We start from the raw sequence: 13,457 nt of genomic DNA, 5'->3' as shown, positions 1-13,457 counted from the left end.
GTCTTTTACATCGGTCTGACACGACCACACAGTGTCTGCTACAACGGTCCGACATGACCCCATAAACTGTCCCGACATTGATTCCGGTCAGCTGCTACAACGGTCCAACATGACCCCATCAACTGTCTTCTACAACGGTCTGACACGATCACACAGTGTTTGCTACAACGGTCCGACATGACCCTGTAAACTGTCTTCTACACCGGTCCGACATGACCCCGTAAATTGTCCTGCTACATTGGTCCGACATGACCCCGTAAACTGTCTTCTACATCGGTCCGACATGACCCCATAAACTGTCTTCTACAACGGGCTGACACGACCACACAGTGTTTGCTGCAACGGTCCGACATGACCCCGTAAACTGTCTGCTACAACGGTCCGACATGACCCCGTAAACTGTCTTCTACACCGGTCCGACATGACCCCGTAAACTGTCCTGCTACATTGGTCCGACATGACCCCGTAAACTGTCTTCTACATCGGTCCGACATGACTTCATAAACTGTCTTCTACAACAGTCCGACATGACCCCATAAACTGTCTTCTACAACGGGCTGACACGACCACACAGTGTTTGCTACAACGGTCCGACATGACCCCGTAAACTGTCTGCTACAACGGTCTGACATGACCCCGTAAACTGTCTTCTACACCGGTCCGACATGACCCCGTAAACTGTCCTGCTACATTGGTCCGACATGACCCCGTAAACTGTCTTCTACATCGGTCCGACATGACCCCATAAACTGTCTTCTACAACGGTCTGACACGACCACACAGTGTCTGCTACAACGGTCCGACATGACCCCGTAAACTGTCCTGCTACAACGGTCCGACATGACCCCGTAAACTGTCTTCTACATCTGACACGACCACACAGTGTCTGCTTCAACGGTCCGACATGACCCCGTAAACTGTCTGCTACAACGGTCTGACACGACCATACCGTGTCTCCTATCCTGTTTTATTTTATTTATCAGTTTATTTTTCTGTTTTGTAACTCTCTCCAAACTCAAGTTGGTTTGTGTCTAACCTCCTTGAGTTTGAGGGGGGCTGTTAAACCCACTAAACCTAACCCACTACTACCTACCACACACACTCACCTCCTCACCTAACCTACCACTACCACTACCACCTCCACTTCATCCCCTACCACTTCACCTACTACCTTCTTCTCTTCTATATATTTGATCATTGTAAACATAACAAAATATCAATATATATAACAATCTTGTAATCAACAATCAATCAATAATATACATCAATTTATTTTACAGACATAATAGGCATCATGAAAAAATTTGTCTTTCAAAACAAGAGCTTGAATGATCCAAATCCAAAGCCTCTATACATCCATTAGTCATATATAAATATATGAGTTTGAAGCTTTTTTTCTAAGTTTGTAATGGATTTTACGCGTTGCGTTGGGGAGTGTTTTGCACGCAAATTGTATGAGAAAATGCAGCAAAGAAATGTCTGGTTTGAAAGACTCCCAACACGCCAAGGAATGATGTGTGCTATGATATGCTACGTTAGACATGGTCTCTGAAGGGTTATCTTTCATTTTCCTAACAAAATGATCTAAAGTACAAGTCACCTTTTCCTTGCAATTTATTATAATACTTCAAACAGTTTCAAAGCTTTTTCCAAATAAAATTGTACTCTGTAGAGATAATAAGAGAGAAAAAAAGAGAATGGTGTAACTTTAAGGTGTGTTTGGTAATACTTACGTTTTCAGTTTATATTTATAAAAATTTTATAAACTGGCTTTTGTTTATTTTTTGTTTATTTTTAGAAAAACATAAACTACAAACGCATTTGGTAATTGACAAACTGTTTAAAAAATTTTAAATATATAAAAAAGAGTGAGAAATGGCAAGTGGCGGCGGAAGACGGTGGTGGAAAGTAGTAACGGTGGGTGGTGGGTAGCTGGTGGTGGTGGGTGGGTGGGTGACGGTGGCGGGTGGTGGGTGGTGGCGGGTGGTGGTGGCAGGTGGGTGGCGGACGGCGGGTGGCGGGTGGGTAGTGGTGGTGGGTGGGTGACGGTGGCGGGTGGTGGGCGGTGGTGGCAGGTGGGTGGCGGATGGCGGGTGGTGGTGGGTGGTGGGTGGTGGCAGATGGGTGGTGGGTGGTGATGGTGGGTAGGTGGGTGACGGTGGTGGGTGGTAGCGAGTGGGTGGTTGTGGTGGTGGCGGGTGGCGGGTGGTGGGTGGTGGTGGCAGGTGGGTGGTAGATGACGGGTGGTGGTGGGTGAGTGGGTGACGGTGGCGGGTGGTAAGTGGTAGCGAGTGGGTGGTGGTGGTGGTGGTGGGGGCAGGTGGGTGGCGAGTGGGTGGTGGGTGATGGTGGTGGTGGTGGTGGGTAGTGGTGGCGGGTGGGTGGCAGGTGGCTGGTGGTGATGGGTGGTTAGTGGTGGCAAGTGGTGGATGGTGGTGGCAGGTGGATGGTGAGTGGTGGTGGCAAGTAGGTGGCGGGCGGTGGTAGCGGGCGGTGAATGGTAGTGGCGGGTGGTGAGTGGTAGCGGGTGGATGGCAGGTGGGTGGTGGGTGGTGGTGGTGGTGGTGGTGGTGGTGGCGGCGATGGGTGGCTGGTGGCTGGTGGTTGGTGGGTGGTGGTGGCAGGTGGGTGGTGAGTGGTGGTGGCAGGTGGTGACGGAAGACGGTGGTGCAAAATGGTGGCGGGTGGTGGCTAGTGTTGGGTGGTAAAAAAAAAAAAAACTGAAAACTCAAAACGGAAACACATTTTTTGGCTAAATTTATAAACTGAGACTACTGATTTATAAATCAAAAATTTTACCAAACAAGTTTTTATTTGAGTTTTTTAAATTTTGTAAATATAAACAGAAAATTGAAAACGTAAGTGTTACCAAACGGCACCTAAATGGTCCCATGTCGTTTGAGTTGGTTCTTTATTTCGAGTAATCAACAATGTTACAAATTTTGAAGAAAAAAATAACACATTTACGGATTATAATCATGTTAAGTTTGACTCACATTCTATCAATTTTAAATTTATAACATACAATTCAAAATAGGTTTTGGAATAAGGTTTATAACATTTTTGACTATCTTATTTATCACATTTTATACATTATTATTTCATGTGACATATATATATATATATATTAGTTAGATATTAATGATAACAATAAATTTCATTTACATGTTATTAATATCTAACTCATATTTGTATGTCACATCAACTATATAAAAGGTAATAAAAATAAATAAATAATGTTATAATGATTATATTTATATATGATATTAAATTTATTATTATATTGATAACAAACGTAAATGATGGAACTTACTCAGTTAATACACTTATGACAAATGAGAAAATAAATATAATATAATATATATGCATAATTATTATAACATTGCTAGAAAAAAATAAAATAACAATAATAATAAAAATAATCATGCTCATTACTTTTATTTTTTCCCTTTTCTCATTTTCGTACCAGCAAGACTAATAACAATTTAATGGGCTGAAATCAATGGAAAGTAGCCAACTCATTTAAATTTAAATATAATTTTAATTGAATTTACAAGATGCAACTCATTTAAATTTGTTTATAAATTTGGATTAATTTAAACAAGTTTTAAATAGGTGTAATTGACAACACGATTTGGGATTGAATTTATCACCGCCACCTGCATTTAGGATAAATTGATTTATACCTTTTTAAATTATAGATATTTTGTGAATAAAAATTGTGGGTTCACAGTCATTTTCCAAGAGAAGAACTTTTCAAAGTTTGACCTGGTTTGGAAAGTTGAAAGTTGTGAAAACTATATTAAAAAAAAAAAAAACACTCATCTCTCAACTGTCAAATATATTTAAATTATTTTTTCTTATAAATTATATATAAAGTTTACTTACAAACTTACAAACAATCCAGTAAATTAATCAAACAAAATCATATACCTTTGTGAGAGGTGTTGTAAATGGAAGGTGAGTAACTTTTTTCACAACTTGTTATATGGTAGTATCCATTAACCGAAAATCAATAGTATGTTAAAATTCTACGGATCAAGTTGGATGGGCCAGGCTGGGCCGGGCTGGAGCTGGCCCAACCAATCCAAGCCTGCTATAGTCGAACTTGATTCCAGAACAAAAGCAAACAGAAAGGACATGAGCCGACAGAAAGAGCAGAACAAAACCTCCCTCATCTCCATTATCGCGAGTCCGGATCGTCTGCCGCGGTTGGTTTCCCGTCGCATCTCCTGCGGCAGTCCAAAACGACGTCGTTTTGAATTTTTTTTTTTTTTTTTAATTATAAATAAAATCGTAGAGAGTGAGAGAGAGAGAGAGGCCTCGCTCTCGAAAAGTAAAAGCTCAAATAACAGATATGGATTCAGCTTCAGTTTCAGCATCACAAATTACTGCCAAATTGAATCTGAATTCCCACCCAGAAGGTGGATTTTACTCAGAATCCTTCAGAGATTCTTCCATCATTCTCCACAGTTCTCAGCTTCTCTCCCAATGTAAGTCCCTTTCCATTTTCCACATCGTTTGGATCTGATTTGGGTCTCTCTTCAATCCCTTTTGAATCGTAGAGCATCTCATGAACGGATGAACAAAGAGACGAAGTCACCGCTGACGATCAGACAGCTAGGCGACGGCGACGGCGAGGCAACGGCGACGACGGCGGAGACACACCTGAAATCCAAATATAAAAATATGAAAAAAAATTGAATCAATTTCCGTGGAAATTAAACAACAAAACATGGAACTTCAATTTTCAATTGTAGAAAAGAAAAGAAAAAAATTGATTCTGAGTTTGGTTAGCTTCAGCATTTTTTGGTTCTTGAGAATCATAGAAAATATAAAGAAAGATGGGTTTTTTTTTGGGTTTGTAGAAACAATCAAAGAGGAGAGAGAAAAGCAATAAGGAAGGTAAATGAAAAGACAGAGAGAGCAATATTCTTTGTTCCTTGTTTCTTCTTCTTCTTCTCCTTTGTTCCTTCCTTCTTCTCGGTTGCTTCTGGTGTTTTTTTTTTTGTTTGGTGGGGGGGAAGTTTGGCCCCAAACCCAATCTTCATCACTGTGTTCATCATCTTAAATCAATATTACAGTCCCTCTTTGATTTCTCCTTTGGCTTGTTCATCTCCATCATTAAGCAACAAAGCCAACACAACCTCCCTTTCTCCTCTCTGTTTTGTTAGCTTCACAGATTCCTTCTTCTCCTCTCTTCTCTTGCCTCTGTGTTTTTAGGGTTGGGTTCTCAAACATTTGAGAGAGAAAAGAAAGGAAAAAAAAAAAAAGGGTCCAAAACGACGTCGTTTTGGACCACGGCAGAAACCGCGGCAGGAACCGTGACAGACGATCCGGACTCCATTATCGCCCCACCAACCTAATCAACACACACAGTCTGTATGCAACAAACACAACCCGAATATTCTCTCTCTCTCTCTCTTCACCAGCTTCTCATCTCTCTCCCGCAATCCATCAAAGGCCTAACTCTGTCAATCATGGCCTACAATCATAGAAAGTTATCCTTAAGATTCACCCAGTACAGGCATACCACCAATCTGTTCACAATTTTATTACGACCCATCACAAAACAAGAATGGTACCTGCCCAGACATACGCATACCTATGTGTCGCTCCATCTGTCGCTACTCTCTATCACCACCACCACCACCACCACCACCACCACCACCAGACCCTCCCTCCCCCACACTTTCTTGCTCTCCAAACACCCCCAAAAAATTCCCTCTCAAATCCATCATCCCTCTTTCCATTCTCACTGCCATTTTCCTCCTCCTCTGTTTCCACATAATCTACAAACACTACAAGAATAGGCAAAGAAACCGAACAATATCATCATCATCACCACCGCCACCACAACAAGAAGAGACCCATTATGATTTTCTTGATCGTGGACCAGTGTTGGATCATCCGATTTGGTACATCCGAACCATTGGTTTGAACCCATCGATCATCCATTCAATTCCAGTTTGTAAGTATAACAGAGTCGATGGAATTGTTGAAGGAACGGAGTGCTCTGTTTGCTTGAATTAGTTTCAAGAAGATGAGACTCTTAGATTATTGCCCAAATGTAACCGTGCTTTTCCCATACACTGTATTGATATCTGGCTCAGATCACATATCAATTGTCCCCTTTGTCGAGCCGGTATTGTCACTAACCCGGCCAGATTGCCAACACCATCGCCGGAGCAGAGTGTTCAGAATTCGATTGTTTGGGAGGAAACCCGGGTTGTGATTCCAGAGGGTAGTGGTGAATTGAGGAGAGAAACAGAGGAAGGAGGTGAATTAGGGGTTGAAAGTGGAGAAAAGAGACATGAAACTGTGAAGCAAGAGGTGGGTGATGAGATTCGACCAACGAGGAGATCTGTGCCTGTAGATTTTTCGTCGGCTTCAGTGATCAGTGCTGCTATGGGTAATGCACAATATGAAGAATATGATGGGAATGCAAATTCCCAATTGGTGAAAGTGAAGGAATTTGATATGGGTAATGTTGCAAAGAAGGTTGAGGTCAATCAGAGGTTGATGAGATCAATGGGTGATTCCTCAATTGGGAGATCTTTGCCAAAAGGGCCTGCTTTGATGAAGAGATCAGTATCCTGTTGTGAGAAGGCTTCGTTGAACAGGCACGGGTAGCCCAATGGTAAAAGGGGCATTGTCTTGGGATGAACCGTAAATCCGGACATCCTAGATTCGATTACTATTGCACATAGTTTGCCAATGATTGCAGGTATCCAGAGGTGACTCTACTTTTGGAGAGGTTTCTCATAAAAAAAAGGCAAATTTTATGAGGGTCATACTTACATTTTCTTCCTCATGTCATTTTGGTCCATATGTTCTCTCTCAATTGGCTCAATTTTGATAATATTAATTAGGATTTTGGATTTAAAAAAATGGTCACTTGGTTAAGATTTACTAACTGAGTAGAGTAAGTTTATAATTTTATCTTTAAAAAGCATGATACATTCCGGTTCAAAGATGCATTTTTATGCTCCAAATTGAGTCGATCGAAATTATAAAGACTAGAATGACACAATATAAGAATATTATTATTATAATTTGCCCAAAAAGAAGAGTCACTTCTTCCTTCATGAAGTTTTTCATACTGTTTTGGAATTAATTTTTTAGGTGAGATATCTAGAAGCTTTTCATACTGTTTTGGAATTAATTTTTTAGGTGAGATATCTAAAAACATAGATGTCTCAAGAACTCTCAACAAGACTGAGAGTTTCAATAGGTTATTTTGTATACATTAATGTGCTGTAATAAAGTCTCAACACAAGGAAAGTGAGGCTGATCCAACAATGGTAAAGCCATGGATGGTTTTGTTTGTGTTTGTGCAGTTTCAGGTTCCAAAAGAGGATACAATAATGATGACGATAACATTACCATGTTGAATTTAGTAAGTTTTCCTACGGTTTTGTACGTAGTGTTGTATGAAACTTGCTTTGATATGTGAATGCAAGGTGGATTGGGAATATGCTTTAAGAATTTGAATATGAAGTTTATACATACAGTTGGCAACCCAAAAATTAAATACAAAATTGGGCACAAAATGTACGTAAATGGATAAAATTTGTTCCTGAGACTCACTTCTTAAAAATCCTATCTACTTATTTGTTTTCTATGTTTGTGTTTGGTTTTATGTTTAGTTTACTGTAGTTGTTAGTTGTCCTATAAGATTGTCACATTGGTATTGTCTTCACTAAAATTGTAGCCAAAAAAACTATTTGGTTTGATTATTTTATCAAATACTTTGTGTGTTACAATAAGAGCTGTGTTTTTGGCATGTTTATGAAAAAAGTGTTTCTAAACCTAAAAGTTTGGCATTCGACGAAATGTGTGAAAGAAAATATTAGCGAAAAATTTAGATGACGCAAATGCAAGTGGAGAGAGATAGATTGGAGAAGGCAACCACAAATCATGTTTGTTGTATTTTTCTATACTTTGCTCTAATGATTTTTTTTTTTTTGGTCACATTTTTAAACATTTGAATCAAATATCTGTCATCCTCAATGCTATTTTTTTCCCCTTAACCCATTCTTCATATCCATCTAACATCTAACACATAAAGTAATTGATAACAATATCAAATAATCATAGATTGCAAATTCATAATTTAAATCAGAAAAATAGAATAAAATGAATGATAAGGTTATAAGTACAAGTAATGTTAATGATCATAATCATGGTTCATCAAGTTATACATAAGAAATGAAATAAAATAGTGAAAATATTTGATAAAGAATATCTTTTTTAATGCAAACTTTGTTTGTTAAAATGTCAACCTATTGACTTTTTTTATAAATAAAAAAAAAAAACACTTTTGGTTGAATTCTTAAAAATGACATAGGAAAAAGACAAATAAAAGAGAAACTAATTTATGTTAAATAAAGTCAAATTATAAACATTTTCAGGCATAACCATAAAGTAAGAACAAGGCTACAGTTAATTACTTAGAAACTCGTTTGGGATTTTCGTTAAATAAATAAATTAATTAAATACTCTAAACCTTTATTAAATTTTAAGATTGATTCAGATTTATTTTTTAACAAAAATCAAATAAATTTTGAATGGTAAAAGTTTAAGGGAAATTGACTGGTAAATTCCCTTTTTTGAACTTATGGTCCAGATAGTCCTAAATGTTTTCTTATGCACCACTTGGTCCTTATGTACATAAAATGACTAAAATACCATTGAGTGTAATGTGTATGGGGGTTTGACAGTGTTAGTGTGATGGATGACTGTGATTGGGTGTCACGTTGACTTTTAAATGTAACAACCGGGTATGATGTGACACTTCAAAATTTTTACTTTAAAAAAAATAAAATTCTTTAGTGTACTTTTCCCAAATGTGACAATATAGAATAAAACTTCAAAAAACTCTTTAACGTATTTTTCTTAAACGTAACAACGTGGTGAGTATGATGTGACACTTCAAAAAAATTAAAAATTTTTTAGTGTACTTTTCTCAAACGTGACAACGTGGTAGGTATGATGTGATACGCTAAAAAAATAAACTCCTAAGTGTACTTTTCTCAAACGTGACAACGTGGCGGATATGATGTGACACTTCAAAAAAAATAAAAATTTCTTAGTGTACTTTTTTCAAATCTAATCACGTGGCAGGTATGATGTGACACTTCAAAAAAATAAAAACTCCTTATTGTACTTTTCTCGAACATAACAACGTGGCAAGTATAATGTGACACTTCAAAAAAATAAAAACTCCTTATTGTACTTTTCTCGAACATAACAACGTGGCAAGTATAATGTGACACTTCAAAAAAGCTAAAAATTCTTTAGTGTACTTTTCTCAAACATGACAACGTGGCTTGTCACGACCCAAACCCGCCCCTAAGAGTTTTGTCCATGACTTTTTTTTTATATATTTTTTTAAGTTGAAAATAAAATAAAATGAACTAATAAATAAATACACCAAGTCGCATTTAAAAAAAAAAAAAAAACGTCGTCACGCACGTGCGGTATTAATCCACGCACGTGCGGGACCACCACGCACCAGCCCCGCACCTGCTTTTAAAGCAGTGTCGAAGTTGGTTTGAAAAAAAAATTCCCGCACGTGCACCGGAGATGGCCGCACGTGCGTAGATCGTTGCTGCACCAAGCCTCGCACCTGCAATTAAAACAGTGCCGAATTTAGGCTGGAGGTGCTCTTGCCGCACGTGCGTGGGTTTTTCCGCACGTGCAGGGATTTTTTTTTTTTAAAAAAAAAAAAAAAAAAACCCAAATCACAACCTAAATTTTTTTCAAACCCATTCTACCTTTATTGCACATCTGAAATAAAAATGGTACTTGGAAAACGTCAAAATGTGCAACCAAAGTATAATCTTCTCGCGAAAATCACGGGTACTACTTTTCTCCCTAATAGTGTTTGTAACTTTCCCTATTCTCCAACAAGGTGACAGACTAGGTTGATTCGGTATCCAGAATCGAGGCGCATAAAGCTAACTCGACCTATGGGGCTGCCATACAGAGTTCAAGCCGAGGTGGTTTTGAAGCAATCTCCACACCCCTGGGTATTTAAACTAGACTCTAATCCCGGAAATTCCAAACCTTTGCGTTCTAGGCTTTGCCATTCGAACTCTAGTTTCCACCGTCTCAGTTGGTCTCCTAGGAACTCACTACAAACACAGTTAGGTGGCTATACCAGACCGTCAGATGCCGTTCGGGCGCAGCAAACACCAAAGGAATTACACCTTTAGAGGATTTAAAGTTTCCTAGACTCAAAACAATATCTATGGAAAATAGATTGGGTCCGTCAAGTGGACAACCTCAATTATCTCCCCTTTCCCAATATCATCCACAAAATGTTTCAATCGTTGGCCATTGACCTTGAAGGTTGTACCATTTTGTGGGTTTTTAATATTAACCACCCCATGCGGAAAGACTTCCACTACCTCATATGGGCCATCCTATAGAGACCGGAGTTTACCCGGGAACAAACGCAATTTGGCATTGAACAACCACACTTTTTGGTGAGGCTCAAAGGACTTACGAGAAATGAATTTATCATGAGTTTATCATGAATTGCCTTAGTCCTAGCTTTGTAAATTTTAGAGTTCTCATATGCGTCATTACGAAGTTCCTCTAACTCATTGAGTTGGAGTTTCCGGTGGTCACCAGCTTTGGTCATATCAAAATTAAACTTCCTAATAGCCCATAAAGCCCGGTGTTCTAACTCAACAGGGAGATGGCACGGTTTTCCAAACACAATCCTATACGGAGACATCCCTATGGGTGTCTTGTATGCAGTGCGATAGGCCCAAAGTGCATCCACCAACCTAGTAGACCAATATTTCCTATCGGGTCTCACAGTTTTCTCAAGGATGTGTTTAATCTCCCTATTAGAAACCTTTACTTGTCCACTAGTCTGGGGATGATAGGGAGTGCCAACCTTGTGAGTGATCATGTATTTGTGCACCAACGCCTCAAAGAAACGATTGCAAAAATGTTTGCCACCATCACTAATTATGGCACGTGGGAACCCAAAATGGCAGAAAATTGTCTCATGGAGGATTTAACCACAACCTTGTGGTTATTCGTTCTGGTAGCCACTGCCTCCACCCACTTGGAGACATAGTCCACAGCCACCAAAATGTATTCAGATCTAAAGGATGGTGGAAAAGGACCCATAAAGTCGATACCCCAAACATCAAAAATCTCAACAATCAAAATAGGGGTCATCGGCATCATATCTTTCCGCGACACAGAGCCCATGCATTGACAACGCTCACAAGCTCTACAGAAGTTATGGGCATCTTTGAAAGTAGAGGGCCAATAGAACCCACATTGTAAGACCTCGGCTGCCGTTTTCTGCCCACTGAAATGGCCGCCACATGCATGAGAGTGATGAAAGGTGAGAATGCTATGGGTTTCACTCTCGGGCACACAACGCCGAATCACTTGATCCGGACAATATTTAAACAATTCCGGGTCCTCCCAAAAATAGTGCTTGACTTGCGAGAAAAACCGGTCTTTGTCTTGCTTAGACCAAGTTTTTGGAATTTCACCAACCGCCAAGTAATTCACTATGTGAGCAAACCACGGGAGGGTCGCGTGTGTAACCGCAAGAAGTTGCTCGTCTGGAAACGAGTCATGCAAAGCCAAGGGATCACTTGTGTGATCAATAAAGATGCGAGATAGATGATCCGCAACTACATTCTCGGACCCTTTCTTATCCCGAATTTCTAGGTCAAACTCCTGAAGGAGAAGAATCCACCTAATCAACCTAGGTTTGGTCTCCTTTTTGGACAGTAAGTACCGCAAAGCAGCATGATCCGTGAACACAATGACCTTAGAACCTGGGAGATAGGACCTGAATTTATCTAGGGCAAAGACCACAGCTAGCAACTCTTTCTCGGTGGTAGTGTAATTCAATTGTGCATCCGAAAGAGTGCGGCCAGCATAGTATATAGCATATGGTGCCCTATTAACTCTTTGGCCCAACACAGCCCCAATAGCACAATCTGAGGCATCACACATGATTTCAAAGGGAAGCGACCAATCTGGTGATTTCATGATTGGGGCGGTAGTAAGGGCCACTCTCAGAGTTTCAAAGGCTTTCACACATGCCTCATCAAAGATAAAAGGTGCGTTCTTAGCAAGTAAACTACACAAAGGACGGGATATTTTACTAAAGTCTTTGATGAACCTACGGTAAAAACCTGCATGTCCTAAGAAGGATCGGCCTTGACGCACAGAATTGGGTGGAGGAAGGCCTGCAATGAGGTCAACCTTAGCTTTATCAACCTCTATACCTCGAGGGGACACAATGTGTCCCAACACTATACCCTCTCGAACCATAAAATGGTTCTTTTCCTAACTCAAAATTAGGTTTGTCTCCACACAACGAATAAGGACTTTATTTAAGTTCTGAAGACATTCCTCAAAAGACGGCCCAAACACAGAGAAGTCATCCATGAAAACCTCTAAAAATTTCTCCACCATATCAGAAAAAATGGCCATCATACACCGTTGAAAGGTCGTCGGTGCATTACATAGCCCAAAAGGCATGCACCTATAAGCAAAAGTGCCGAACGGACATGTTAAGGTGGTCTTTTCCTGGTCAGCAGGGTACACCGGGACTTGATTATACCCCGAGTATCCATCAAGAAAATAATAAAAACCTTGCCCTGCTAACCTCTCGAAAATTTGGTCAATAAATGGTAAAGGGAAATGATCCTTCCTAGTCATGGAATTCAATCTCCTATAATCAATACACACTTGCCACCCAGTAGTGGTTCGTGTGGAGACCAACTCGCCTTGCTCATTTTCAACCACAGTGATGCCTGATTTCTTTGGCACCACTTGGGTGGGACTCACCCACTTACTATCCGAGATGGGGTATATAATACCCGCATCTAGCAATTTCAACACTTCCTTTTTCACCACCTCTTTCATATTGGGATTGAGCCTCCGTTGCATTTCCCGAGAAAGTTTGGCGTCCTCCTCTAAATTTATATGATGCACGCACACAGAGGGATCTATCCTTTGAAAATCAACCACTGACCACCCTATAGCACTCCGATGTGTCACAAGAACACTCATTAATTGACTCTCCTGCTCAGCAGTCAAGTCTGATGCAATGATGACTGGTAAAGTATCTTGAGGCCCTAAAAATGCATACTTGAGTGTGGCCGGAAGTGGCTTCAACTCAAGTGTAGGTAGTGTGACTAGAGATGGCTTGGCAGGCTCCCTAGACAGGAGAGGAAGGGACTCAAACCGGACTTTCCACGGAGGAAAATCCGATGTAGAAGAAGAATTAAGCAAGGCATTCACCTCCTCAATCGACTCGTCAATATCAAACTCCTCGAACCCAAAATGAGCTAAACAAGCCTCTAGAGGGTCCTCTACCAGAATGGAGGGTAAAGCCTCCTCCACAATCTCATCTACAACATCCACAAATAAACACTCCTCTCTCGCATGGGGTTGTTGGGATG

At 40.1% G+C, this 13,457-nt stretch overlaps 1 protein-coding gene across 1 annotated transcript; it reads left to right on the top strand.

Annotated features, from left to right (window-relative positions):
- The first annotated feature begins 5,607 nt into the window (after positions 1-5,607).
- On the top strand, positions 5,608-6,633 carry LOC114259702 (uncharacterized). Its single transcript, XM_082897344.1, has 2 exons — positions 5,608-5,967; positions 6,034-6,633. Exons 1-2 carry the CDS (start codon positions 5,608-5,610, stop codon positions 6,631-6,633), a joined length of 960 nt encoding a protein of 319 aa, XP_082753470.1.
- Positions 6,634-13,457: the final 6,824 nt, after the last annotated feature.

This window comes from Camellia sinensis, chromosome 12 (assembly GCF_055761805.1).
Source record: "Camellia sinensis isolate YWXY chromosome 12, ASM5576180v1, whole genome shotgun sequence".
NCBI lineage: Eukaryota > Viridiplantae > Streptophyta > Magnoliopsida > Ericales > Theaceae > Camellia > Camellia sinensis.
This window is presented reverse-complemented; position numbering and strand designations above follow the sequence as displayed.

Excerpts from the sequence above, each read along its gene's own strand:
- LOC114259702 (XM_082897344.1), top strand. The coding sequence starts at position 5,608 with ATGTGTCGCTCCATCTGTCGCTACTCTCTATCACCACCACCACCACCA. Across the intron at positions 5,968-6,033 it reads CGATCATCCATTCAATTCCA|TTTCAAGAAGATGAGACTCT; the intron begins GTTTGTAAGTAT and ends TGCTTGAATTAG.